The following is a 26307-nucleotide window of genomic DNA, read 5'->3' as shown; positions in this document are numbered from 1 at the left end:
AAGCCCTCAACCGCCTTCCCCAAGAGGAGCCACAGTTGAGGTGGTGGGGGAGGCAGGGGGTGGGGGGGCCACAGGTATCTGCAGCCACAGGGGAGATGAGCGTGGAGTCAGGCTCTGGAGGAGGGGCCTCGCCCATCCTCCCTTGGAGGAGCAGGGTTAGACGAGGGCAGGGCTGCAGCTGGCCTTGTGGTGAAGAGGGAAATACCGAAAAGCTAGAACTAGTAACTTCTCCCTGGGGGTCTGTTTTCTTTATTGAGGTGAAATTCACACAACCTACATTGTGTAAGTGGACACACAATTGTAACATACAGTGGTACCATTCTGAAATTCACAATTCAGCGGCAGGTGGTGCATTCACAATGTTGATGGTGAATAAAGTTTCTTTCATTTTGAAACTTTTCGCGGAGTCTGGTTACCAGCGACTGCACTTCACACGCGCTAGCTGTTCCAGGCGTCGCTAGCACAGGGCCCGACGGTGGCAGGGATACAGATGCTTGTGGACGAGGGAGACCTCGGCCCCAGAGCCCGCTCCACGCTGCCCGCTTCAGAGACTGGGTCCCCGACGGGCCCCCGACGTGTGGCCGCGGGCCGAGCGAGCCCGGGGCTGCCCAGGCGGGAGGTCCGGGCTCCGGAGGCTGGGGCACCGTGCGCAGCCGGGCGGGTGCCTGCAGCTTTCGCTTTGCCTCCCTAGGTCCGGGCTCCCGGGCAGGCGCCCCCCCGCCCCCGCCCCCGCCCCTGCCGGCCCCGCCCCTCCGCTTCCTCCCGGGTATCTGGCACCGCGGCCGCGCGGCGACACAGGAGCCCCGGCTGGCTGGCGAGGCGGCGGCTGCAGCTATGGTGAGGGCCGGGCGGGGCGGAGTGGAGCGGGGCCGGCGGGCCGGGGGCAGAGGGCGCCGTAGGGGTGCGAGGCCCGAGTCTGCAGTCCGAGGCTGGGGGCCTTCTCCGGTCCCCCCGAGAGTGGCGGCCGCCGGGAGCCGGCTGGGCCAGAGCCTCCACCGGGGGCGCGCAGGCCGGCGAGGGACAGTTCGGCCGCCCGTGCGCAGCGAGCAAGGCTCTGGCTTCCCCCTTCCCGGAGCCAAGGGGTTACAAGCCTGGCTTCGGGTTTCAGGGCTTCGGAGTCAGGCTTCCAGTCGGACTCCGGGCTGAGATCCTGGTGGTGGCCACTTACCGGCGCTGTGACCCGGAGCAAGTCACTTAACCTTCTTGAACTTTCTTTCCGCATCTGTGAAGTGGGGTCAGCATTACCTGCCTTACTGGGTACTTGGGAGGTTAAGGGAGATACAGTTGGCAGAGCCCCGCCTGGTGCTCCTGAGCAGTGTAGGTAGTGTGGTGACCTCTTCGGCCCTTCCTGGAGCTGTGAGAAGACAGAGCAGTGTGGCCGGGAGTTGGAAACCCGAGCAGATGGGGTGGTAGCCAGCCGCATGGCAGGGTGTTGGAGGGCATTCTTCTGACCCTAGGTAAAGATAAAGGTACATGTTAACTATACAAGTTCCATTGAAGTTATCAGACTATGGCACAGGCCTGTCTCCTAACCTCTACCCAGGGACACATTCTTGAGGTGAGTCATCCCCTACTCCTGCTGCAAACTCTGGCCTGTGTCCCCACTTGCCATCTCTAAGACAAAGGTGTCAGCCGCGAACAGGTGGTGGCAGTACCTTTCCTCCATCCTCCGGACTCCTGGGAAGATAGGCTGGGCAGGAAGCAGGCTTGGTACGTTAAGCTTCTGCCCTGGAGGAGCTGACAGAGGTGTGATGGATGTGGCCTGGCTGGGGGTCTGGATGCCTGGATGGCCTCATCTCTAGGGAACCAGAGGCAGGAAGAGGAAGCGGGACAGGAAGGTTGTACTGAGCTCTAAGGCCACGCCAGGAAACCAAGGGAGGCTCCAAGAATGGGACAAAGCTCTGAGCCCACTTCCCAGCATACAGGGCAAGGGATCTGGCAGGGCTAGGGGTGGGCTTCCAGTTGGCCTTGAGCACGTGGGGGAGAAGAGGAAACTCCTAAATGAAGGCTGAGGCCAGGATAATTTATTGGTGGATACTGGAAAACTCTGACACTCTCACAGGTTCATCTGAGGCCAGCAGTGGATCAGAGCCTGGGGAGGGTACACTGATCTTTCACCCTTCCCATCTCCTAGTCCCATCCCTCTGTTTCACACCTGCCCCTGTCCCTGGCCCCAACTCTTTCCCTTCCTTCTCCCCACTCCCTTCCCTACCTGGTCTTTCTTCCTTGTCCTCTCCTCTGATTCATTCAATCAACAAACATTTCTTGGGCATTTCCTCCATGCCGGATGTCGTGACAGGTATAGGGATAGAACAGGAACAAATAGTGATGGGTAAAGGCTTGAATTCATTCATCCTATAGGTGGTCTTCTCTCATGCAGTGTCCAGTGAATGTGAGTTTTGAGCCACAGGCTTCCCTCATATGCACAAGGGTTGGCTTGGCGGCATTAAAAGGTCTGGGGAGTCTTTAGCAGCCAGCTAAAGTATTTGCCCCCACCCCCACCCCCACCTGCATTCATTTTAGCACCGTGGTGAAGAATGTGATTCTTGGAGTCTATTGGTTCCACTCCTGGATCGCCTGCTTACTGACTGTACAACCTTGATGATTTAACCCCTCTGAGTCTCAGTTTCTTATAAAATTGGGATGATAACATGCCTTCAATGGATTGTTGTGAGGATTAAATCAGATCAGGTGAACAAACAGCCGGCAGCATGGTGCTTAGCTCAGAGTACGTGCCCATTGAATGGTGGCTGTTATCACCTTCAAGACTTAAAACCTTCTCAACAGCCTGCAGTGCTTGATGGAAATAAACTCTATGCCAGTTATCAAAGGCCCAGGTGACGTTCTGTGTTTAGGTTAGAGACAGTTAAGTGCACGAGTTTGCAATAAGGAGAGCTTGCTTGGCTGTGTATTTTGTAAAATTATCTAAGAGGTTTTATTGACCATTTGTATTGTATAATTCTTGAGATCTGACTGCTTAAAAAGTAATCAGCCAGGGAGCTTGGGCTCTGTCCATAATAATAGCTCTTCCTCATTGAGAATTCAGTATTGTCAGGTATTGTGATAAGCACTTTGTTCGTGACACGTCATATGCCTTAGTTAACATCATGTAGGTATCATTCTTGTCACCACTTTACAGATGAGGAAGTGGAGGGTCAGAAAGTTTGCATAGTGGGTGAGTGGCAGAGGCAAGATTTGAGGGAACCCAGGGCTGCAGTGCAGAGCCCCGGCCCTTGGCTCTGAGCTCAGGTGAATGCTGACCTAGCAAGGAACTGATACACCCCTTCACTGCTTGCCTGCTGCACACACAGCACCCCTCCCCCCATCCCCAGTTCTTTGACTAGGACAGTGGTGACAGCTGGAATAGGGTTTGTCTCTCTCCCAGAGAGAAGGGAGCCAGGAGAGTTAGGGCAGAGAGGTTTGGAGAACTTTGTTTTCAGAAGAACCAAGGGTGGGGTGCCTGAGTGGCTCAATGGATGAGCATCTGCCTTTGGCTCATGTTGTTGTGACCCCGGGGTCCTGGAATTGAGTCCAGCATCAGGCTCCCTGTGGGGAGCCAGCTTCTCCCTCTGCCTATGTCTCTGCCTCTCTCTTTCTCTGTCTCTCATGAATAAATAAATAAAATCTTAAAAAAAAAAAAGGAATGAAGAACCAAGGCTATTTGGCTTGGAAAAACCTGAGATATTTGAGGGTTGAAGGCAGATATTCTGTACAGAGGGTAACGGTCTGTTGAGAACATTTCCTGTGTAACTGCCACCCCCTGTCTGCCATCCGTGCTGCTGCTCCCCACTCCACGGCCCACCCTCGGCCCTGCAGACGTCGGGCAGGGCTGGGAAATGACCCGGTCACCCACATTTTCCCTCTACACTCTCTGCTCCCCACGAACTTGGCAACTCCTCACAGCCTTGCTGGGGCACTTTTCCACTCCTTCTGGATGGCCTCCCTGCCCAAAATTTTGTCACTGCCATCTATGCCAGTCTACCACGAATAGAGAAATTATTCTGAAGCCTCTCTCCAGTGTCCTCCTTGGCTCACAAGTCCACACTAGGTCTTGCTCAGCCCTCTCTGCAAGTGAATGTCCTCTATTTGGACTTTTACTCTGTGCATTTGTGGGCTCCACCCTGCCCCTCCGCCCATGCCCTCTGCCTGGTCTGCCTCTGCCGGAATGCCCCAGCTCCACCCCATCCTGCAAGGGCTCATCCACCCGGGGCTGTCTCTGTTCACAGGAATCCACTCTCTGAGGGTGGCTCCAGCACTTAGTGTTTGTTCTTCACAGCACAACCCTTCACTCGTCTCTACTTGTGCCATGCATGTCTCTTTCTCCCAGCCTATAGTGAGCATCTTACAAATAGGCATTCAGAGATGTTTTTCCCTTGTCCACTGTGTGCCAGGCACTATGGTGGGTTCACTGTGGCAGGAGAGGGAGCGTGGCCCTGTCCTCTGGTCCCTTACCTCCTTCCACATCCTGTAGTGCTTTATTTCTCCCTGTGCTAGTGGAGACCTGGGCCTATAGGATCCTTTTCCCTCTGGTGCAGGGAGGGCCAAGAAGGGCCCGGGGGTTAAGCCTGAGGCCTCTCTGTACCCTGGGGCGAATGTGTTCATTTAGGCCTGGTCCCACCCTGGCCCCCGGATAGGCCTGGCTTCGCAGTGTGGGGAGGAGGCTGCAGCTCGCAGTGGGAAGCACAGCCAGCTCTCCTGGAGAATGGGACCCAATGTCACCCCACATTGGAGAATCCAAGAACAACAGCTGTGGTTTTCATAGCGGAAAAACCAATATTCAGCATCCCACCAACCTCTAGCGATGATTGTTATTTTCAGTCTTTGTTCCTTCTCAAGTTTTTGCCTTAGGCTGTTAGGAATGTGGGGTTGCCTTGGACTCTGTGAAGGTAGGCTGTGTGAATTTGTTGACTACCATTGTAGTAACAATAGCGGTGATGACGGTTGACCAGATGAGTGCAGCTTCCCTGCGCTCTGCTCTGCAATTATTGGTCCTTGCTCCCCAGTCACTGCTCCCCCAGCCTGGGAGTGCACCCCTCTGGCATGGTTTGCCTGTCCCCTCTCCAAGTAGGTTGCTTTTCTAGCTCATGGGTAAATATTGACCTACTTGGGTTTCAGATGCCTGCCCCTTGAAACTCCTGCTGGGCTGGATAAACATACTGGGATAACATCTCTTGAAAATAAGAGTTGCTTTTGGAGAGACTGCAATGTGATTGACCCACTCACTGAGTCCTTATAATGGTCAGCACCACATTGGCCCCCTTGGGGCCACCAGGATGGGAGCAGACAAATGTAGCCTCTCCCTCTGGGGCTTGTGGTCCACTTGGGGAGATAGGACTCATAAACTGGGAATGCTTGGAGGCTGTGTACAAGGCAGCTGCAAGGATCCTGAATGTGGATTCTTGCCTGAGTAGGAGTGGCCCTCTGACCACCAGATCCTTCCCCTTTCTCTGGTTTTAAGTGGAATTCAGTCAAGTGCCAAAATGTCTGCTGTAGACAATGGGCAATGTGGTCTGGCAGGAAAGGGAGCTTGGCCAGGGCTCTGTGGGGAGGAGATGAGAACAAGGATGGGCTGTGGGGGACTAGGCGGGGAGGATGGAGCTTCTGTGGTTTGTGGATATGCTGGGATTGAGCTCCCTGATGCATCCCTGGACCTGCTCCTGAATTTCCAGCTCTTACAGGGGTGGGGGCCTTTGCCCTAGGTCTGTCTCAGTTGCATGTGTCCAAAGCCTGATCTCTTTCTTGATTGTGATGCACACTCTCTCTTCCTCTCCCCTGTTCTCTCAGCACTCCCCACCCCGCCACACTTGGTCCCTGCCCCTCCCTTCTTAGTCCTCTGAAATGAGCTGGGTTCTTTTGTCAGGTGTGGTTGCTGCTCAAGCTGAGAAGTCAAAGAGTTGGTCTTTTCTCTGTGAGTTGGACCTCAGTGAAGATTCTTGGGTAGCTGGAAGGCTGAGGCCAGAGGCCAGGGTTGGTGAGGTTTCCAGGCAGACAGAGAATCAATTGTGAGCACTGATGTGGGAGGCAGAACTGGCCTGGCCAGTCAGAGGGAGGTCTGATCTCAGTTTGTTTCTGTCTGTGTGTCTGTGGGGTTAGGCAAAAGTTATGATGTGTGGTGGTCCACAATTACCTTTCTAGTCCTATGGGGTCGGTATCTGCTCTGTCTGGCTTCTAGCCATGTAGCTTGGTTCCCTCTTCTTTACTACTGCTTTAGGCCAATAGGAAGCCACAGGGCAGGTGCACATTGGATAGAGGCCATCCTAGGGCAGGTGAGCAAAGTATCTGCTCTGTGGGGGAGTGAGATACTGGGAAGTTTCCATCCTGAGGCATCTTGGAGGAAGCTGAGATGCTGTAGCCAAGGCTGACCTAGGATCTGCCTTGATGGGCAAGGAGAGGAACCTGTGAGGTCAGAGGCAGGTCATATACATTCAGGAGACCAGTCCTTCACTCTGTACATACCATACTCTCACATGAAAGATGCTGTTTCCCCTACCTGTACACCCCCCCACACACAACACACACAGGGGTGGGGGGTGCGGCAAGGAGGCCACTAGGTCTCAGGATCAGATGAGGGCCGGGTGGGGGCCTCATGCAGTTCTGACCTTGGGCTTGGTGCCCAGGCAGGGAAAGAGTTGGAACGATGCCAGCGGCAGGCGGATGAGGTGACAGAAATCATGCTCAACAACTTCGACAAGGTCCTGGAGCGCGATGGGAAACTGGCCGAGCTGGAGCTGCGTTCAGACCAACTGCTGGACATGGTGTGAGGCATGGGGGAGCAGGGATGGGGGAGGGAGGCCAGGAGGAGTCCTCAGGTTGTGCTCAGGGTCTCCAGGCTCTGGGGGGCCTGAGGCTTGCCTGAGCGCCCGGGGGGGCCTGTGGGTTTGTGGAGGTGCCTATAGCCTCAATAAGCTCCAGGTAGGCCTCATGAAATAACAAGTCCTTGGTTTGAAGCTGTGGACCCTCCTACAGGTTGAGGGCTGTTATTGTTACTGGGTGTGAGCCTTGGAGGAGTGCAAATCAAGGGCTCCATCAGTGTCAGACCAGCAGTCAGGCTGGGAGGGTCCCGGGGCAGGCTCTGTGGAGAAGGGGAGCAGACAGGTTGGGAAGATGCAGGAGGAGGTTAGGTCTTGTGAGGGGCGTGAGGGGGTGGTTGGGAGAACCTGGCCCTGGGGCTTGGGGGGGGGAACCACTAACTCCCAACCTGTGTCTGGGGATGTCCACAGAGCTCAGCCTTCAGCAAGACAACCAAAAACCTGGCCCAGAAGAAGCGCTGGGAGAATGTCCGTTGCCGGATCTACTTGGGGCTGGTGGTGGGCATTGGCCTGCTCATCATCCTGATTGTGCTACTGGTCATCTTTCTCCCGTGGAGCAGTGGGGACAGCAGTGCTCCACATGCCCAGGATGCCGGCGCTGCCTCAGGGCCTGGGGGCTGACCCAGCTGGGCCTTGAGGATAGGCCGAGGGGCCGCACTGGCTGGTTCTGGTCTCCAGAGAACCCTGGCGTTTGTTTGCTCCCATCTGAGCCACCCAACTGAGCACTGAAGAGCAACTCTGATGTGTGCACCTTTGCATCTCCTATCACGCCACAGACTGGCCCTTGAGGGCAGCCTGCTGCACTAGCTGTGCCAGGCCAGCCCTACCTGGAGCTCAGTAAAAGCTGCTGTTTGGTTTAAAGCTGGTGTTTGTATGTGTGTGTGAAGTCCTCCGAGTTGGTTCATCCTCCTTGGCCTCCACTCCTGCGGTTGTTTAGAAAGTTGGTAGAAGGACTTCACCCTTGGGAGGTGGCCCCTATACTCTTCCTTCCTTGTATGTGATCCAATCCTACCTGGACAGAAACTTCTGGGGTGCAGGTGCAAAGAGAGAGTGGCTCCCAAACCAGAACCTTCAACTAGTGCCCTCTGAGCCTGTTTACCTCAGAATGAAATATATTCTTTTTCTGATGTCTTTTTTTTAATTAAGATTTTATTTATTTATTCATGAGAAACCCAGAAAGAGAGGCAGAGACACAGGCAGAGGGAGGAGAAGCAGGCTCCATGCAGGGACCCCAGTGTGGGACTTGATTTCTGGAACCCCGGGATCACGCCCTGAGCCAAAGGCAGATACTCAACCACTGAGCCACCCAGGTGCCCCTTTTTCTGATGTCTTGAAGATGCTCAGAATTAGACTCCAGAAGAAGGCACCTCAAAGATTTTTATCTCACGAGGCTTTCACTTTTGGATAGATTTTTTTCCTCTCTGGACACCCTGTCCTCCTCAATTTTTCTCCTGGGTGTTCTTCCTCAAGCTTTACACCTGATTACAGATGAGGCAGATCGCAGTGAAAATGGGGAGATCCCTGGGTGCTCAGTGGTTTAGCGCTGCCTTCAGCCCAGGACGTGATCCTGGAGACCTGGGATCGAGTCCCACGTCGGGCTCCCTGCATGGAGCCTGCTTCTCCCTTTGCCTGTGTCTCCACCTCTCTCTCTCTCTCTCTCCCTCTCTCTCTCTCATCAATCAATAAATAAAACCTTAAAGAAAATGGGAAGGGCTTTTCTGGTGCTGTAATGGACAGTCACAAAGGATGGCCTAGACTTTGTCCTGTAGGAAAGAATTCAGCCTCTTCAAAGCTCCAAGGCCATACAGGGCCAAGCTGGCAGGGCCTTAGGGTCACAGGAAAGATGATTGGGTAAAGGCTATGGAAGGAGGAAAGAAAGCCCTACCAGGGCCACGGAAGCTGGGCAGTCTCTGCCTGGGCTACTTGACTGCACCGCAAACTCAAGTGTGGAAGAGGAATTCAGGGTCAAATGTGTAACAGAAGCAGTTCCTTGTTAGGTGAAGTGAGGGCTACTGACAGAGAAACAAGAACAAACCTGAGAGTTGTGTGGAGCTTTACCCCTCACAGAGCTTGTTGCTTCCACTGGGCTCATTACCATCTTTTTCTGGGAAAGATGGAGAAAACTGCTTGGCTGTGTAGTTGGTCGGTAACACCACTTAGAGGCCGTGTGGATTTGGGCAAGTCACTTGAGACTTGGGGTTTACATACGAAAAAAGGGATATTTAACTCCCAGAACAATTGTGAGGATTATTTATATTGTGTGTAACATATCCATCAGTGTAATGGTTCTAGATGCCAAATAAAAAGTAGCTGTCATCCATTTCATTTAGTGCAGTTCTCAAGCCTGCCTCACATCAGAATCACCTGTAGAACTTCTAAAACTATCACCCCCAGGCCTAGATTAGTTAGTATCAGAGCTAAGATTTAAATCCAAGTGTGCAGGATGCCTGGACACACACATTAGCCGCTGGCCTACACAGCTCTCATATAGGGCCTGGATCAGTTCTATCAGAATCTTTGAGGGGAAGTATCTGACGCAGGGTTCTTTCCCCCTCAAGCTGCAACCCCTGGTTTCATCTCCAGGATAGCCATGGGTAGCCAGAGATGCAAACTCCTTGAAATCAAGCCATTAATTTTACAGAAGCTAGCGGAGAGGCTGAGGAGTGGGCTGAAGGTCACACACATAGTTCTGTGAGCGGGTAAGGCCCTAGATTCCCTGGCAAGGATCTTCCCTCTCTCGTTGGGGGACTTTTACCCCACCCTTGATTGTGTCTAACAAAAAATAATCAGGACATTTTTGTTTTGCGGGTTGAGAGGGTAATCAAGGGCCAACTCCTGAACTACCCAGAGTGCAGCAGGTGCAGAAGTACTGGGCGGGGACCGGGCAGAGCAGCGGGGAACGTCGTCCTTCCAGGTTCGCAGGACCCTGACCCCCTGCGTCACCGCCTCGCTCTCTGGAGGGCCTCTAGCACCTGCACGTCCTAGGCCCTCTGAGCCGCAGAGCGAACCCAAGGCCCTACAGCCCCGACACTTGGCTTTTCAGGGCGCCGAGCACGCGACCCACACGTCATTCGCAGGTACCCTCCCCCAGGTTCGGAGCCCCAAACAGCTGTTTTTTCCGACCGGCCCAAGCCCCTGCCATTGGCTGTAGCCTTTGGTCACCTGACTTGTTCGAGCCAACGAGAGGCAGCAGAATTAATACTTCCGCTTTCATGCGCCTAACGAGCCTCTGTGCCCGCCTTTCGGATGCTCTGATTGGTCTCCCTCGCTCAGGCCCGCAACTTATTGGCCAGCGCCGTGGGGCCACAGTCCAGCGGCCTTCGAGGGCTGTGTCAGACTGCCCCGCCGCCATGGCGTCCTATTTCGATGAGCACGACTGCGAGCCGCTGGATTCCGAGCAGGAGGCCCGAACCAGTATGTTGCTGGAGCTCGCAAGGTGGGTGCACGGAGCTGGGAGGTGGGGGCTCGGGTAGCAGGTATCTGGGCTGGGGCTGGCTGGACAAGGCGGATTATAGAGGGCAGAGAGTCTGGGGAGGACGGATGAATCTTATGATGGAGAGTTAGTCCAGAGACGAGATTCGAGGAAGATCGATAATTTGGACCACCCGTGGGCGGGCCGGGGATGGTAGGAAAGACGGGAGCTGGCGAATAGGGAGGAGTGGGGGGCGGCAGGACAGTCGGTTCTAGCAGGGGAGGGGCCGTGTGGGCGTGAGTAGGTACGTTCGTTAGGAACAACAAGCACGGAAACCACCATTGCCACTTGGAATCTGGCTTTACCAGGTCATGTCGACATGGCCTGAGTAATTTCTCTTAGCCTGTTGCCTCATGTGTAAAATGGGATTAGGACAGCCCCGGTGGCTCAGCGGTTTAGCGCCGCCTTCGGTCCAGGGCGTGATCTTGAAGACTCGGGATCGAGTCCGACGTTGGGCTCCCTGCATGGAGCCTGCTTCTCCCTCTGCCTGTGTCTCTGCCTCTCTCTGTCTCTCTCCTGAATAAATAAATAAAATCTTTAAAAAATAATAAAATGGGACTAAATAGCTTGCATGCTTGGGGTTGTCTTATACCAACCGCAAGCCATTTTCCATTGTGCTTTTTATCTAGTGAACACTTTTAGGGGCTAGCTGTTGGTACTAGCTCGACAGAGTATTTATCTGTTAATGCCTACTGGATTGTGGGGGCAAAAAGAAAGTACGGTTTTCTTCGGTTCTGATCATGCATCGTTCCTCCCAGGTCACTTTTCAATAGGATGGACTTTGAAGACTTGGGGTTGGTAGTAGATTGGGATCATCATCTGCCTCCACCTGCTGCCAAGGCTGTGGTTGAGAACCTTCCCAGGACAGTCATCAGGAGCTCTCAGGCTGGTGAGAACACTAATTCTTACTATTTGGGGCAGGTTTGCCAGACGCACCCGCTCCCAAGCTAGACTGGTCTAGCCCTTCAGTTTTCCAGGTCAGGTTGGGGCAAGAATGTCTTTCAGGAGTGGGAGCCGGGAGGCAGGGCCTGTAGCAGCTCTCCTGATCAGCACTCCCTCCTAAAGAGCTCAAGTGCCCCGTGTGTCTTTTGGAATTTGAGGAGGAGGAGACTGCCATTGAGATGCCTTGCCGTCACCTCTTCCATTCCAACTGCATTCTACCCTGGCTAAGCAAGGTACAGCTTCCTTTCTCTCAGCCCTTACCCTGCCCTGAGCCCAATTCTCAAGCCTCTTTCTGTTTATGGACTGTTAGGGGATCAGAGAAGGGAGAGGGTACGGGTGGGAACTGGGAGCAAGGGGCAGATGTTAGCTTATGAAGACCAGACCTGGGCTGGAACACTGCCCTCCTTTTCTCAGACAAATTCCTGCCCCCTGTGCCGCCATGAGCTGCCCACTGATGATGACGCTTATGAGGAGCACAGACGAGATAAGGTAAGGGCTGGTGGTAAGTGAAGAGGGTGGTAATGCGGACCCCGCTGTCCTCAGTGTTCTCATTCCCTACCTTAGCAGGCTTGGTTAGGCCTCAGAGTCACTGACTCTGGTCGTCTTCCTGGTGACTTTGGTGAGGGACAAGAGCCTTGGCAATGCACAAGCTTGGGACCTGAAAACAGTGATAGCTGTCCCATCGCTTCCCCCACAGGGCTTCAGGTATGACCCATGCCCAGTGTTTCCTCTTTCCTTCAGGCTCGCAAGCAGCAGCAAAAGCACCGGCTTGAGAACCTCCATGGAGCCATGTACACATGAGGTGCCTGGGGTTGAGCACTCGTCCTCCACAATATCTTCCTCCTGCACCTTGAATCCTCATTAAAGATTTCTTTACCCACCCTGCACTGCATTGCTCACAGGCCTGGGCAGGGGTTCTGTATCCTCCATGAGGTCCCTACTGTGGTTGGGGGAACCACAGAAAGTACCGGGCTGCATGTCCCTTCCTGCCAAGCCTACTGGCCTGAGAGCAGTGGAACCCAGGTCAAGAACCTGGCCACTGGAGCAGCCAGTGACTGGGCCTAGGTGTTCATCGTTGGAAAGCAAAATGTGTCAGGGTCTGGCATCCAATAGCTACTTACGGATGGTAAACAAAATCTAGCCTCTGTCTCTCTCCCCTGCAATTTTTAGTCAACCTTGGAATCCCACGGGCTTTTTTTCATTGTGAAAACTGTTTCTAGCATTTCAAAGTTGCTCTCTGGATGAGCAACTCCTTCCCCCGCCCCCATATCCCTTACTAGAGAAGCAAACTTCACATGGAATTGGGGAAGGATCAGGTCAGTTCTTTAGACTGTTTTAACGCCTAGAAAGGGTTTCAAGCTCTTGAAGGATATTTGGATAGCACCAGGCATCCTTTATTCTTGGCAGCCCTGCTTTCAAAGAGCAGTGGGCACTCTCCCTGAGGGCAGGGGATTCCTCCCACCCTTTGCCTAGGGAAAGCCGACCTGGGTCAGGCCCTCTCCTGATTGTTTAGAACAGACTACAAACATGCAAATTAGAATTCTTTTAATAGATTAAAAAAAAAGTATTAAAATACCCACGTGGTTCTGCTATGTTATTTGCCTGAAAGTAAGGGGCCGAGTGAAGAATCCCAGTGCAGCTCAGTGGGCCCAAAAGTGGGCCTTCCCACAGACTAAGGAGTGCTCCCCCTTCTATTCCCTGACTTCTATCCCTCTTGCTGTTTCCAGCCCCCAATTCCTGCAGCGGGAAACCCCAGTGGTGTTGCCTTGGCACTGGGGAGTAGAAGGCACCTGAAGGGCTGGCTGGGTGAGTGAGGATATGTGACCTTTAAACATAAAACACTGCAGAGTCAAGCAGTAGGTTGCGTGTGGCCCAGGCAGTAGCCAGGCCTGCTCTTCTATAGCACAGGTGGGTATGGGATGGCCGTTCCTCCAGCAGCAAGGAAACCCATATCCCAACAAAATACTTTCTCAAAATTGTTTTTGGTACAAGATAAATGCAAAGTTATGAGGTGGGTAGCTGCTGAGGCTGGGCCAGCCACCCTCCCCAGGCCTCAGATCATGGCGATGCTTTCCGGAGCACAGTTGAGGTGAGTGGAAGGGCTACTGCTTCCGGAGGACTTGCAGGCCCGGCCAGGGGCAGGCTGCAGGGCAGCCACCAGTGTCTCTGAGGAAACTGTCCCAAACTCATAGCTGAAGGTGCCGTAGAAAATGAGGATGTCGATCACAAACACCCACTCGCACAGGGCTGCCCCGTGCTGCAGCTGAGAGCTCTCATGCATAAAGAAGACACCACCTGGAATGGGGCTAAGGAAGTGTTCAGTAGGACACGTGGGATGTGGTGACACTCCTACCTTTCCAGATAGATAACTAAGCTGGGCCAAAGAGCCTGGTCTCCCACCTGGGAGGGGAAGAAGGAAAATACCCTGGGCAGTATTTTCTGGATATACGTGTGCCAAGCTCTCACCCACTCCCTACCACCTACCCCCCAGCATCTTGGGTGGGGAAAGGCTGGGCTTGAGGATGCGCTCCTGGCTGCCCTGTCCTGGAAGGATACTGAGGATTAGGGTGACAAAGGCGATGGCTGCCAGCACAATCCGCAGGTAGGCCATAGCCAGGTCCTGGGGGGCAGTGGCCCCATGGTAGGAGAGAGCACAGTGCAGGCAGACAAAGAGCAGGCCAGCAGGGAAGGCCACACCAGTTCCGATGTAGTGCAGAGACTTTGCATGATCCACCTGGGCCCAGAGAGAAGGGCTGATCTGTGAAGCAGCGCTACCTCCACCACCCCTCTTCCCCACCTCTATCTCCCTTCCCTCCCAGACCCTTCTGTCTCCTCCCTCAGCCTTGAAGGGCTATCTCTGCAACTTGGGTCAGCCATCAGGGGACAGGGCACCTGCAGACAGCCAGGACCCATTAGTTAAAGTTCAAGAGGCAGGCAGGTGGGCCCACCTGGAAGTTGCCGACCACCACCAGGCCCGCAGCATTGGTGCAGCCTGTGATGAGCGTTGTGGTATTAACCCAGGAATGACGACTCTGCTCCAGGAGCTGCCCATAGAGCAGCAGGCAAATCAGGACCACTGGAGGAAGAGAGCACAGGTAGGGCCAGCTCTGGTGCCCTCCTCCCAGACTGGCCCAGCCCAGCTAGCCCACCGACACCCCCACCCCCGTCCAGACACTGAAGGCTGAAAGGGAATAGAAGGGCAGGTGGTATACTGGGTTTCCTCAGGCTCTGGCCAGCAGGGTGGCTGTGCAGGAGACTTTGGCCCTTGTTGAAGAGAAGAGAAGTAGCCTCTCTTGCTTTTTAGCCCTTGGTGGGAGGGGGCTACACTAAGCAAGGGCTTCCTGGGCCTTTCTGGGAGGGGGGGTGGGGGTATGGGTTGGACTGGGCTGGCTAGTGGGGCTGAGGGCACAACTCACCCATGAAAGCACCCATGTTGCCAATGAGGCTGAAGAGGCAGCTCTCTGGGGGATATGTGCCACACTTGCTGGGGGTGGGGGGCAAGGACAGAGTGAGAGAGGGGCAGGAGCACTAGCACCCCCATTCTGGCCCATCTGTCTCTTGCTTTATCTGTGCCTGTCCTTAGGCAGGCCACTGAATTATGAGAAGGACCAGTTGTGTATCACAAACAACCCGCCCCAGGCTGGGCCCTCCCCCAAAGCAGAGCTCATGTGTGTGATGGGTAAGGGAGTACCCAGGATTGCTTGGCAGAGGGTGAGGACTCTCCTTGGACTCGCTGTGGCTATCAAGGCCTGCAGCCAGTCTGGCTTTCCTTGTGCCAGAACTGGGGCTGGGCAATCAGAGGGCTTGAACTTAAGTCCAGGTGCCTCCACTTAACTAGCTGTGTGACCTGGACAGATGACATCCCTCAGTCTGTTTTCTTGCCTATAAGACGGTGAAAACAGTAGCTTCCCCAGTGCTGGTACTGGGATTAAATGGCCCTATGCATGTAGAGCATTCAGCACATGGTGACTGGCATGTAAAATTGTTATCAAGTACTCTTAATACACTCATTATTCCTGAGACTGAAAGACAGGTCCTTGTCTGAGGGGCTTGGGTCTCCCTGACCTGCCCAGTTTCCAGGCCTTACCTGATGAGGGGGATATCATCCAGGGTGCAGCAGGTCTTGGGGCCCCCTTGTTCAGCAGGGTCAGGAGAGCAGGATTCGTTGTAGGACCTGGTAGGCAGGACAGAGGGTAGTCTGGGGAAAAGTGTTTCCCCTAGGTTCTCGGCCTATAGTCTCAGGCCTCTCAGGGATCATCCTCCCAGACTTCCCTTGGCAGGGACAGAAGAGCCCACTTCCCAGAACTGGCCTGAGAGAAGCCAAAGGGGTGAAGGGATGGTGGGAAACAGGTAGATGGGCACGAAGCCATGCCTGGGGAGGGACAGGCGTTGCCAATGTCAGATAAAAGCAGTCAGGCTCAGAGTCTCCGTCTGGCTCGTAGCAGCCCCGACCCAAGAGGGAACAGAGATGAAGGGAGCTTTAGAGGGAGGCTGTCTGCAGAGTACACCATACCAGTTCTCCACAGGGCATGCGTGGCGGTTCATCACGGCCATGGCATACCTGCGGGAACACAACCGTCACCCCACACCCACGACCCTCCCAGCCCGGCTCTTCCCTACTGACTCTTCTGCCTTGACTCTGGCCCCAGTCAGCCTTTGTCCTTGCTGGGGACTTGTGTTGAGGTGATCCTGAAGCTTGACACCACAGGAGAACCCATACATGGCCCCAAACAAGAGGACCTGTGGAAGTAACCCTGGCTAGAAGTAGGTCTGTCTGGGTCACCCTACTGGACAGCAGTGGTGCCAACGTCCGAGGGGACTGTGTGCCCAGGCACAGGGCCAGGTTTTGGGAGACAGCTAGTGGTCCTGGGTACTACCCCAGAGCCTACAGCAGGACAAGGGGCTGTATGTGTGCCATCGAGTTCCCGTTGGGTCCTGGGAGGCCCTATCCCTTCTAGGCTGGGGCCCATTTTGTCCCGTAGTTGCCGTCCCCCTCCCCCTCTTTACTCACACAGTCCATAGGCCAGTGATGGAGAATGCTGACAAGCTGACAGGAAGGAGGATCCAGGCGGTCATGAGGGAGGGGAGCCAGGGTGGTGGTGATGTGGGGGGAAGGACAAGAGGTAGGTGGGAAAGAGGGGGCCGGCCCAGCTACCTTAAGGTACTTCGCCAAAACCATCAGCGGCCCAGGCCTGCTGGAGAGAGACAGGTCAAAGTCCAGGGTCCAGCGCCTGGCCGAAGTCGGTGGGGGGAGAAGGTGGTCAACACTCAATTCACAACGCCCACGTTTTGGGCTGAGCCCACGCCAGAACGTGGACATCTGGCTTCCACCGGGGGCCTCCTCATTCCAGCCCAATGCCACCGGTGCGCCCAGAAGCTCAGGCGGGGCTCTAACTTCTGGGGAGGGAGTCCCGCTCCCACGCCCGAGGGACCCGGCAGGGGGAGGGGCTGCAGTTAGGGCTGTCCAGGGGGCCGCGCCAAGAACCTGCGGGCAGGTGCGGGCCCGGGCCGAGCGGCGGCCGCGCAGGGAACAACCTGACCGCTGGCGCCCCGAGGGGGGAGGCAGGTTAGCGCAGGAAGCCCACCTCGCCCGCCCCTCCCCCCCGCGTGGGGGCACGGGGCCCTCCTCTCCCCACCCGGAGCCGGGGACGCGAGTCTCCCCAGCATGTCCTCCGAGGCCGCGGACATGAAGGGGCCCAGTACGCACCTCCCCGGAGCGCCGCGCCCTGCTCGGCCCCGCGTGGCGCCGTCTCTGGCTGCGGCCCTCGGAGCAGCCCTGGAAGGTTTAAAGGGCCGAGCGGCCCCGCCCCTGGCGCCCCGGCCGCGCCGCGCCGCCCGACGGGACCTGGAGTCCGCGCGGCCCCGGCCCCCGCGGCCGCTCTCTCTGGGAGACTACAACTCCCGAGCCCCCGCGCCCGCTTGGCGGTGGAAGCGTGGGCGGCGCCCCGCCTTCGGGGGGGCCTGAGCGCAGAGGGCTGTGGCGTGGGACTCGAGCAGAGGCTTCGACTCGGAGATGCCCATAGTCCCGCGTGCCCTGGGGCTGCTTTGGAAGCTTCGGGAGGCGGGAAGCCCCCGGGGCCGCACCGCTGTGATTGACCTTGCGCGCAAGGCTGGAGGAAGCGTCTCTAACCATGGCGCCCCGCGCCTGCCTCTGTCCTGGGCGAGGCGGCTCTGCGAAGAAGGGAGCACGAAGTCTTGGCTGTTACTTAAATTCAAGAGCCCTGGATTTGGCTTATGCTTCCCTCGGCTCAGCAAACTCTTGAGGGCTACTTTCATCACTTTCACCACTTTTCAAGGGTCCAAGTATAGAGTACTGTAAGAAGTCAGTGTCCAAAACATGTTTCCTGGGTGATGAACACTTACTTGAAACAAGGCCACAGATATTCATGGTCACACGTGGCCAGGTGTTGGTAACCAAGAGAGATAAGGCAGGCTAGAGACCCAGAGCAATTTGGGAAGAGCGAACAGGATAGTGTGGGAATAAATTACCATCGGTTTCACCAAAATGTACAGGCCAACGTTGCCTTCTTGGACATACTTTTCACATACCAAAAGTGTGTCTCACACACTAAGAATCCCAGCATGTGCTGGAACCTCTGTGAGACACCAGGGCTGACAGACCACGGGCCTAGGCTGCCAGGAGCAGGGGAAGCTTAGATCTGGCAAAGGTAATGTGCAGAAACGGGGCCCTGTACTGTGGGGGAAAAAATAAACTAGACAAGGACCTGAAGGAGCAACCTTTTTTGGACCCAATGGAAAGTAAAAATGGAAACAGGAAATCTGTTGGGAGAGTGCTTTTCTGAATTGCATCAGGACAAGTAGTTAAGGAAGGCCCAAGAAGTATGGTTGTGCAGAGTGATCACTGTACAATACCTGGCTGAATGGATCAGTGGGGTTTAACATCGAGTTCACTTTTTGCTGGCCATGCTGTGCTCCAGGACACAGAGGTGTTGCTTCTTAATTCACAGAGAAGCACCATCTTCCTGCCCAAGTGTGTCACCATTGGAGCAGGCACCTTTTCCTCACCTGCCCAATGGTACTGTGAACCCTCAGCATTTCCTACCTCATTGGAAGCTTTGCAAATCTTAGTCAACATTTACTATATCCTGCTGATATATAAATCCTGGGTTTGAGTGTCTGTCCAACTGTTAATGGGGGAAGACTTGAAAAAACTACTTAGGTCCTAAACTGGCTATTCTAACATACAATGGGAGTAAGACAAGCACTCTAGAACCAGGACAAAGAAGCAAATTTTGGCCTAATAGGATAATCTCAGCAGTCCCTAAAGTAGAATTACTCCAAGATGGGACTCCCTAAGACAGAAGGGCTTTTCATGGAGAGTTGGTAGGGTGGAGTCACTTATCATAGAAGAAGTGGGTCCAGACATCTTTAATAGTCCCTTCCAACTCTAATGCTACGTGACTCTTGTTGTTATGCTCCAACCTGGGCAGTTCTTAAAATAGTCAAGGCAAAGCAAGAGATGAGATTTCAAGTGCTGATTCTGTGGTGCTGAATGACTTTAGGGCAGGCATTTAATCTTCACTTCCCTTATGTACACAAGTGATTTCAAAACTCTTGGCAAAAACAGTGCTGTAAAAATAGTTTATTGCTTAAAAAGAATACTGTTTTTGAAAAGTACCTTCCATCCAAGATTTTCAAATAACTGCACACTTCATTCACACAGCAGAAACATTGGAAATGAGAAAACAGAGTAATATATGGCTTGTTACGCATTTAACACAACTTGACCGGTGCAACCAACCCCTCATCCTGGAGGCTCTGAGAAGGAAAAGGAGCCAAATATTCAGACGGTTTTTACTTTTAGTGTCACTCTAATTACTGGAGAAATTTGGGGTGGGTGCCTATGGTTTCTTACCATCTGAGTCCTAAATAATAGGAATTCAACAAGGGAGCTTAAAATGTTTCAGATAATTGTTAACAATCTCTGCTGATTCTCCCAAGAGGTAGGAAAATAATCTATCCCCATTCCTCTTTCTATATACAAAGGTCTCATGTATACTTGTAAACCAGCTGGGGATCCTCTACCCTACTATCCATGCATCCTGGCAAATGCATAGCAGGTTGGATACACACTACCTCAAGGTGTTTTCTTCCAGTTCCATGGGCTAAATCTCTAGTTGGCAGTGCCCTTCAGAGTGGACCATGGAGGTGAAATGCCCCTTTCAGAGACTCATACATAGGGAGAAGCATGTTATTGCCCACATTGGTCCTACTGGCTGGCCAAGTGCCAGACTCCTACTCTCAGTACAAAAAGCTTTACATTCTTGTTTTCCCTTCTTGTGTTACATTCTTCAAAGACTTCTATGCTTGCCAACTGGCTAGAACTCAAACTTTAGTATTTACTCTTATGCAGCCCAAAGCCCCTAAGAACCCCAGATTCCTTCTATTTATTATATCATCCATGGTGGCCCAGGAAACAGAAAGCCTTAGAATCCAAGACCTACCCTCAGTAAGTGGAGAACATTCATGGACATGAGATACGTCAAAGAGGCTACCAGACTTTTTTTTTTTTTTTAAGACAGCCAAGAATGTGTCTAGTCAAATGAGTGTTCATTCTGAAGCAGCCTGCCTAAGAGCTCCAGTTAATCTGACACTGTTGCCACTGTACCAAACAGTATGGGGCAGTCTTCTTTGTGACATCCCTAGAACCTGTGGGAAATGCTCTGTAACATGCTCCTTGATGGCAAAGCACTGATTTTTGAAAACAGCTAGAAGATATTTGGAGGCCAGTCTGGTGAATCAACTGCATAGTACCAGTACCATCCTGGACCCCAGACTGAGGGGTGGCAATAAGCAATGAGCCTGAGCGGTAAAGCTGTCAACTGGCTGAGGGCTATATCACCAGAGAAGTGCTTTAGGCATACCTGGAGCAGTGGCAGCATCACTACCAACAGGCCTCCCTTAAAGGACAACCTCTCATTTAAGTACCAGGCTTAATGCTTTCTATAGTCCTACTGCTTAAATTAAGAATTAGGATGCTTTCTTGGGTGGAAAACATTCTACGTGAACTTGATATGCAAAATGCCTTAAGAAAATAAATTCACAAACAAGGAGTTTTCATCAATCTCTTACCTGAGAGTGTGAGGATTACATGACAGACACATAAAAGGTCACATTAGGTACACACTTCCCTTCTCACAAACAGGAATGGAGGATAGAATTTCAGGTGCCATGACTCTGGCTTCTTCTTCTGGTCTTGTTTCTAAATTCTTTAATAAATCCGTGAAATAGGCCATCCAGTTGTGAGAAGACAGACCCAAGAAGTATTTCCAGGCTTCTTAGGAAGCCTAAGAGTTCCAGTGAAATCCTATTTCCAAGTCAGAAGATCAGTTGAAAAGCTGGAAGACTAAAATCCCCAGTCCTCAGAGCTGCAGGGAAGATTGGGCATAGAGTATGGCATGGCCTCCTTGACTTAGAGGCTCTAGAGGGTAGTCAACATTGTAAGTCAAAAGGCACTTCTAGCCTGGCTGAATAAGCAGCAGACAGATTTTCTCCCCTAAAAGTAGAACTGAGCCCAGGACTGGCAAGTTTAAGGTATTTAACCTTGGGCCAGCTCTGTGGGTCAGGAACACTCTGGTCCCTGGCTCCCTTCACAACCAGGCCCATCTAACTTATCTACCTCACTCACCTTCCCAGAATTTCTCTGGCACTGCAAGCTGTGGCTTACTGGATTCTAATGATGCAGTTAGTTTAAGTAGTTGCCTTGCCCCGTTTCTGAGGTGGTAGATTTTCAGGGGTGTAGGGCACAAACCAACAGTGCCCTTAGGTGTCCTTTAAGAGAAAAGCTGCTGAGATGGAACAGCCAGGCAGATCTTGAGACCCTGATGTAGAGAAACCCCTGGGGCATGGGGACTTTGGTTTCAAGAAGTCTTAGTGTTCATGGGCTCACTTAAACCCCGTACTTCCAGTCACTGAGGTTAGGTCAATTGCTGGAAATCTGAAGTGGTTTGGAACTGCAGTGCATAGGATGTCTTATGAACTTCTCAGACCTTAGCCTAACCCTGTGTTAGGGAAAACGTTCACTGAGGTGAAAGCAGTGATATTCCTAGGATCTTTACCCTAAGGATCTCCGTTTATACTCTTAGGAAATAGGAAAGGAGAAAGAATGAGGCAGGGGAAGGGCAGATGAGAGAGGCTCATTTCGCTGCCCATTGTTTGGGCTTTTTTTTTTTTTTTTTTTTTTTTGCAACTAGGGGTCCAAATAGGCAATTATTGCTCATGTTGAATTTCCCTTTGTATGTACATTCAGGACTGTTAAATCACATTTGGAGAGTCAGCTTCAAGCTTGTTTTGATAATTCCCCCTTAGCCTGAGCAGAGGATGGTCTGTTCACAGCCAGGGATGAGGCTGAAAACTGGAATCCCATAGCTCTAACCAAGGCAGGTTTTGCTGCAAGAAATCCTTGCAGTTGAGTTCTGGCATCATCCTCCTAGGTCTCTTTATCTAGACAGTGCCAAACAGTGCGGTATAAGCGAAACTTGCAAAAGCCATGGAAGGGGTGGGATACATGCTTGCAAGTCAGTCTCAAAAATGAAGATCTCCCACTTTATTGGTATTGGAATTACTGGGAGAGCTTATCAGGAAGGTAACTGCCCCCCCCCCCCGAACTCCCCACCTTCAAAGTCCTGAGCAGCTGGAAGGTGAAGTCACATTGGGAGGTGGGGTGGAACTGATGGATTCTGAGACAAAGATGAGGGAATGGAAAGAACAAGGAAATGGCTGAAAAAAAGGTCTAGAAAATATGGACAGAAGTGAGCAGAAGCAAGGAACAAAGGAACCACAGAACAACAAACACAGTTCATTGAGCTGGGTAGAGCAGCAGTGACTAGATGTCCCATTGCATAGGACTTCAGTAAGAAAGCAGCATGTTGGCATAAGGTTTCATACACCTTAGCTGTCCCTGGAGTCTCTGCTTCTAGAACACCAAGCTAGCCAAACAAAATTCTCAAATCCCAGAATACTAAGCTGGTCAAATGGCCAACATACAAGAAAGAATGGCTGCAAAGGAGATGGTTAGGCTTGTCCCTGCAAAACTGTTCCTGCGGATGTGTGAGCTCAGGGGTGTGTGTGTGTGTGTGTGTGTCTCAAGATCAGCTCAGACTGGTCCTGGCACCCCCAAACTAGGAGTGAGCTCCCTGGGCAGTGAATCCAGCCTGGTGAGAAAGCCTTCAGCCTGGTCAATGTCGGCTCTGGCGCTTTGCAATCTCCTCCTGGATGCGCAACTTGAGGGCCTCTCGCATGGGTGGATCCAGAGGCGTGTGTGCTGACACCTCTTCACTCACCCTTCCTGGATCATCATCCTACGTGGAGGAAGAGTCAGGAAGCTCAGGGCCTGGCCTCTTCTTAAAAGGCGACCTGCCCTGTCCCTAGACAACATTCTCACAGAACTTCATTTGACTCACAGCTTCTTGCCAGTGCCTGTCATTTCCCAGGTGCCCCTGTAATAGTGATTTTCAGCTGGAGGCCACAAGCCCTCCCTGGTTCCTGCTGAGAATCACTGTGTGGCAGGCGTGAGTTGTGCTCAAAAGCATCGCCCAACAGTCTATGCTCCCATGTGGAGCCGACACTTCCCACTGGCCCTGAGGAAAATAGCGGCTCAGGCTCTGGCATTGATTTCTAGCATGGCCAAGGACCTTCAGGCTGCAGCTGTTTCCGTGAGGCATACCTGATACACAATAACTGAGGTGACCTCTCCGCTGTCTGCCTCGTATTCTAAACAGAAGAGCTGATGGCCAGAAGGTTCTGGCTCGGAGCTGCCACTACTGCTGCTTTCACCGGACTCCTCACAGTCTGGGTTGCTTGGGTGGGTAGAGCCATCTGGAAGGATGAATCACAATGAGAGGGAAGAGGGGAAGGCTGCTGGAGCCCCTGCCCACATGAATAACACATGAAAACATACCGTAAAGGATGTAACAATCTTCTTATGGACTTTGTGCGTGTGTTATATGTTAAGTGTGGTGCCAATCGATAGTTTCATTTACCTTTGTATCCCTGCTCTGGGGCCAGCACGGTTCTATCACGTAGTAGGTACACAATCACAATGCATCTTCATCTAGTGAATAACGTTGGAAGGTAGTGCAGAGATGGCCAGAGTCCTACGTGGGTTTAAATTCAGGCTCTGCCATTTATTAGCTGTGAGACCTTGGGCAAGTTAATCTCTCTGTGCCTGTCTCCTGACTGTGAAACAGAAATGATAGTAGTTTCCATCCTAGGGGATCTAGGGAAAACTAAGTGAATTAACGTACCCAAGATCTAAAAACACTTTAGCGATCTAAAAATCGCTAAACAAATTTAGTGCCACAATAGTTAGCTATTGTGACCTCTAGGTCCCGGGGAAGCTGGAGAAAAGGCCATTTAGAATACTTAGTTTGAGTTTCATTCCACACCCATGTCCCGGTCAACTACAGGTGTGCCAAACTCTGTCAGGCCTAAAGCACGACAGCATGGTGGGCAAACCAGTAAACAACGACTTGCTGGTTCCCAGATAATTCACGTTAATCGTGATGCTTCACTGGGGGGGGGGGGGCACGAACCTTCTCTGTTCTCAGGGAGAATGTGAGTGGAGAAAGGGGAGCGTCGAGGTGAGGGTTCCGGGAAGGGACGACATGAACTGAGCCCTGCGGGTTCAAAAGCGGGTTTTTCCACGTAGAGAAAAGAGCGCAAAGAGACAGAGGGCTGGGGGCCGAAAGGGCGCGCGGGCTGGAGCAGGCAGGCGGGGCGGGCGGCCTCACCTCGGTGTCGCGGCAGGTACACCTGCAGGTCGGGTTTGCGGGGCCGCGTCGGCGCGGGCGTGTGCCGCCTCCTCGCCTTCTCCTTGGCCGCCTGCTTCACCTTCTTGTCATAGTCGTCCCTGCGGGGAGCCGAGCGGGAGTCAGGGACGGCCGGGCAGAGCTAGGCTGGGGGCGGCGGCGGGGCGGGGCGGTACCGGGCCAGCTGGTTCCGTCGGATGTGGTGCACAAAGCCGTGGCTCATGTCCAGCCGCCCGCCAGGCTTGCAGCAGACCCCCTGTCCGGGCTCTGGAGCTGCTTCCATCTGGAGCCCTGCGCTCGGAGCCGCCGCCGACTCAACGGCCCCAACGGCCGCGGTCCCGCCGGGGGAGATCCGCGCCGCCCCTCGCCGGACTTCCGGCCCCGCGCCCTGAGGTCCCGCCCCGAAAGCGCCTGCCTGGCCGAGCGTCGCCCCGCGCAGAGTTCCCGGCGCGGGTGCTGCCTCGGGGCATGCGCGGCTTCCACTCCTCTTCGGGGGATTTTCTTTGTGACATTAGCAATACGAAAGAGGACTTAGGCTGACTGCTGATACATCAGAAAATTCAGAAAAACACAAAGCACCCATTACACCACTCAGCGATCGGTGTGTGGAATCTTCCTTTCCTTTTTGTGGTGACAAAATGCTGTGTAACTCCCATCACCAGTTGCCTGACCTCGGCTGACTACTGAACGCCGCCGAGCCTCGGTTTCCTCATTTGTAAACGAGAACACAGCGCAAGTACGTCAAAAAGAGGTTGTGAGGGGGCGAGTATTCAGGCGGGTCACCCAGCGGCACGCCTGCCGCGCAGCCCCTCCAGCCCGCCCAGCGCCCGGGCCCACCGGTGGGTATGGCTTAACTGTCCCCGCGGGAGGACCCAGCGCTGTTCAAAATTTGTATATACTTTTGGAGTCCTCTTTAAAAACGGAGAGGGGCACCTGGGTGGGTGGCTCGGCTTGAGCTTCCGCCTTCGGCTCGGGGCGTGGTCCCGGGGTGCGGGAATCGAGTCCCACAGGGAGCTTCCGGCAGGGAGCCTGCTTCTCCCTCTCCTCGGGCTCTGCCTGTCTTCTCTGTCTCTCATGAATAACTTAGAAAAGGACAAAATTGGGAATTTGTGATTAGCATAGCGACACACCGGTACATCCACACATAGAACACCACTGAGTAATCAAAAGGAACAAGCTGTCGGTACAGGAAAAGGCGTGGAGGAATCTCACAATAAATTCTCCTAGCTAATAGGGCCCGGCCAAAGAGAGGACACGCCCTGGGCTTCCGTTTACATAAAGCTACTCCCCGTAGTGACAAAGCAGATGTTTGGGGAAGGACAATTTTGGAGCTGGTGGGTAGGTTTCTTATCTTAATCGTGGTGACGGTCTCAGAGTGTGTATACACCCATCCATCAGTATTTAGCGAACTGCACACTTTAAACATGCATTTGATTGCATGCCCATTCCATCTCGGTAAAGCTGGACAAACTCCATCAGGGCCGTGGAGGGGATCGCGAAGGCCACAGGCCCTGAAGTTTGAGCTTTCTTAGCTTGATCAAGGCCGTCTCTCTCTGCCTGTGGTTTGCATTTTCCTGGGACGCCGAGAACAATCCTCCAAGTGCGGAGTTGGAGTAGCTAGGTTGCTGCAGGAAGGGGATGATTTGGGGAGGTCGCCTAGTTCTCTGGTGAGCCGCGACTGTGGAGACCACCTCCCGGGCACAAAGAAGCTCGAAGAAATCCGGAGCCCAATGACACCTTTTTTTTTTTTTTTTTAAAGTCCATAAAATTATGGGTAAGGCGGCAGTAGGCCCGCAGGCTCTTCTCAGGGGCGCACGCAGAAGCTCAGAGGCCACAAGAAGCGCAATATTTCTCGCGGCACGATGTGTCCTGCACCGCGACTCGTAGAGAGCCCTGGGCACGATACCAGCGCGGCTTCTGATTGGCTCCCTGCCGCGCGCTACAGCGTGCCTGGAGCCTGCGCAGAGAGACCGGGCCGGTAGAGGAGATGTCTGGGCGATCCAAGCGTGAATCTCGTGGTTCTACCCGCGGGAAGCGCGAGTCCGAGTCGCGGGGCAGCTCGGGTCGCGTCAAGCGGGAGCGGGAGCGGGAGCGGGAAGCCGAGGCGCCGAGCTCCCGGGGCAGTCCAGTGCGTGTGAAGCGGGAGGTCGAGCCGGTGAGCGCGCGCGAGGCCCCGACGCCAGTCGTCCCGGCTGTGCGGGTGAAGCGGGAGCGCGAGGTGGACGAGGACTCTGAGCCTGAGCGGGAGGTGCGAGGTGCGCGGGGCTCGGCTGGGCGCGGGCTCGACTCTCGCTTTCTCCTTTTTCCATTTCCA

General features: G+C 53.7%; 5 protein-coding genes across 7 annotated transcripts in view; 3 read left to right on the top strand and 2 right to left on the bottom strand.

The window, feature by feature from the left end:
- Positions 1 to 402: 402 nt before the first annotated feature.
- VAMP5 (vesicle associated membrane protein 5) lies at positions 403 to 7670 on the top strand (the record flags this gene model as incomplete). The annotated part of the gene is made up of 3 exons (XM_055327153.1): positions 403 to 837; positions 6618 to 6755; positions 7221 to 7670. Coding segments are annotated over 3 exons (783 nt in total), but the record flags the coding sequence as incomplete, so codon positions are not given.
- A 2437-nt stretch (positions 7671 to 10107) lies between these two features.
- On the top strand, positions 10108 to 12110 carry RNF181 (ring finger protein 181). The gene is made up of 5 exons (XM_055327339.1): positions 10108 to 10245; positions 11040 to 11170; positions 11347 to 11456; positions 11638 to 11712; positions 11965 to 12110. The coding sequence occupies exons 1-5, from the start codon at positions 10160 to 10162 to the stop codon at positions 12022 to 12024; spliced, it is 462 nt and encodes a 153-aa protein (XP_055183314.1). The 5' UTR covers positions 10108 to 10159; the 3' UTR covers positions 12025 to 12110.
- Positions 12111 to 12751: 641 nt separating this feature from the next.
- TMEM150A (transmembrane protein 150A) lies at positions 12752 to 17021 on the bottom strand. Of its 3 annotated transcripts, none has more exons than XM_055327335.1 (8): positions 16931 to 17021; positions 16235 to 16415; positions 15737 to 15784; positions 15311 to 15397; positions 14640 to 14707; positions 14172 to 14299; positions 13780 to 13957; positions 12752 to 13518 (listed from the first exon to the last, which is right to left on the bottom strand). In XM_055327335.1, the coding sequence occupies exons 2-8, from the start codon at positions 16297 to 16299 to the stop codon at positions 13277 to 13279; spliced, it is 816 nt and encodes a 271-aa protein (XP_055183310.1). In that variant the 5' UTR covers positions 16300 to 16415; positions 16931 to 17021; the 3' UTR covers positions 12752 to 13276. The 3 variants fall into 3 exon arrangements, with proteins under 3 accessions (XP_055183310.1, XP_055183311.1, XP_055183313.1); XM_055327336.1 differs by having other exon boundaries at positions 16235 to 16418; positions 16931 to 17002; XM_055327338.1 differs by lacking the exon at positions 15737 to 15784.
- A 1790-nt stretch (positions 17022 to 18811) lies between these two features.
- Positions 18812 to 24724, bottom strand: CUNH2orf68 (chromosome unknown C2orf68 homolog). Its single transcript, XM_055327072.1, has 4 exons — positions 24170 to 24724; positions 23976 to 24094; positions 22910 to 23061; positions 18812 to 22544 (listed from the first exon to the last, which is right to left on the bottom strand). The coding sequence occupies exons 1-4, from the start codon at positions 24274 to 24276 to the stop codon at positions 22422 to 22424; spliced, it is 501 nt and encodes a 166-aa protein (XP_055183047.1). The 5' UTR covers positions 24277 to 24724; the 3' UTR covers positions 18812 to 22421.
- A 1067-nt stretch (positions 24725 to 25791) lies between these two features.
- USP39 (ubiquitin specific peptidase 39) overlaps positions 25792 to 26307 on the top strand; it is a 32898-nt gene continuing 32382 nt past the window's right edge. Inside the window, exon 1 of the mRNA XM_055327068.1 lies at positions 25792 to 26248. Within this exon, the coding sequence (XP_055183043.1) occupies positions 25981 to 26248 (268 nt within the window). The 5' untranslated portion in view covers positions 25792 to 25980. The remainder of the gene's footprint in view (positions 26249 to 26307) is intronic.

The sequence above is a fragment of the Nyctereutes procyonoides genome, unplaced genomic scaffold, assembly GCF_905146905.1.
Source record: "Nyctereutes procyonoides isolate TBG_1078 unplaced genomic scaffold, NYPRO_anot_genome, whole genome shotgun sequence".
Taxonomy (NCBI): Eukaryota; Metazoa; Chordata; class Mammalia; order Carnivora; family Canidae; genus Nyctereutes; species Nyctereutes procyonoides.
This window is presented reverse-complemented; position numbering and strand designations above follow the sequence as displayed.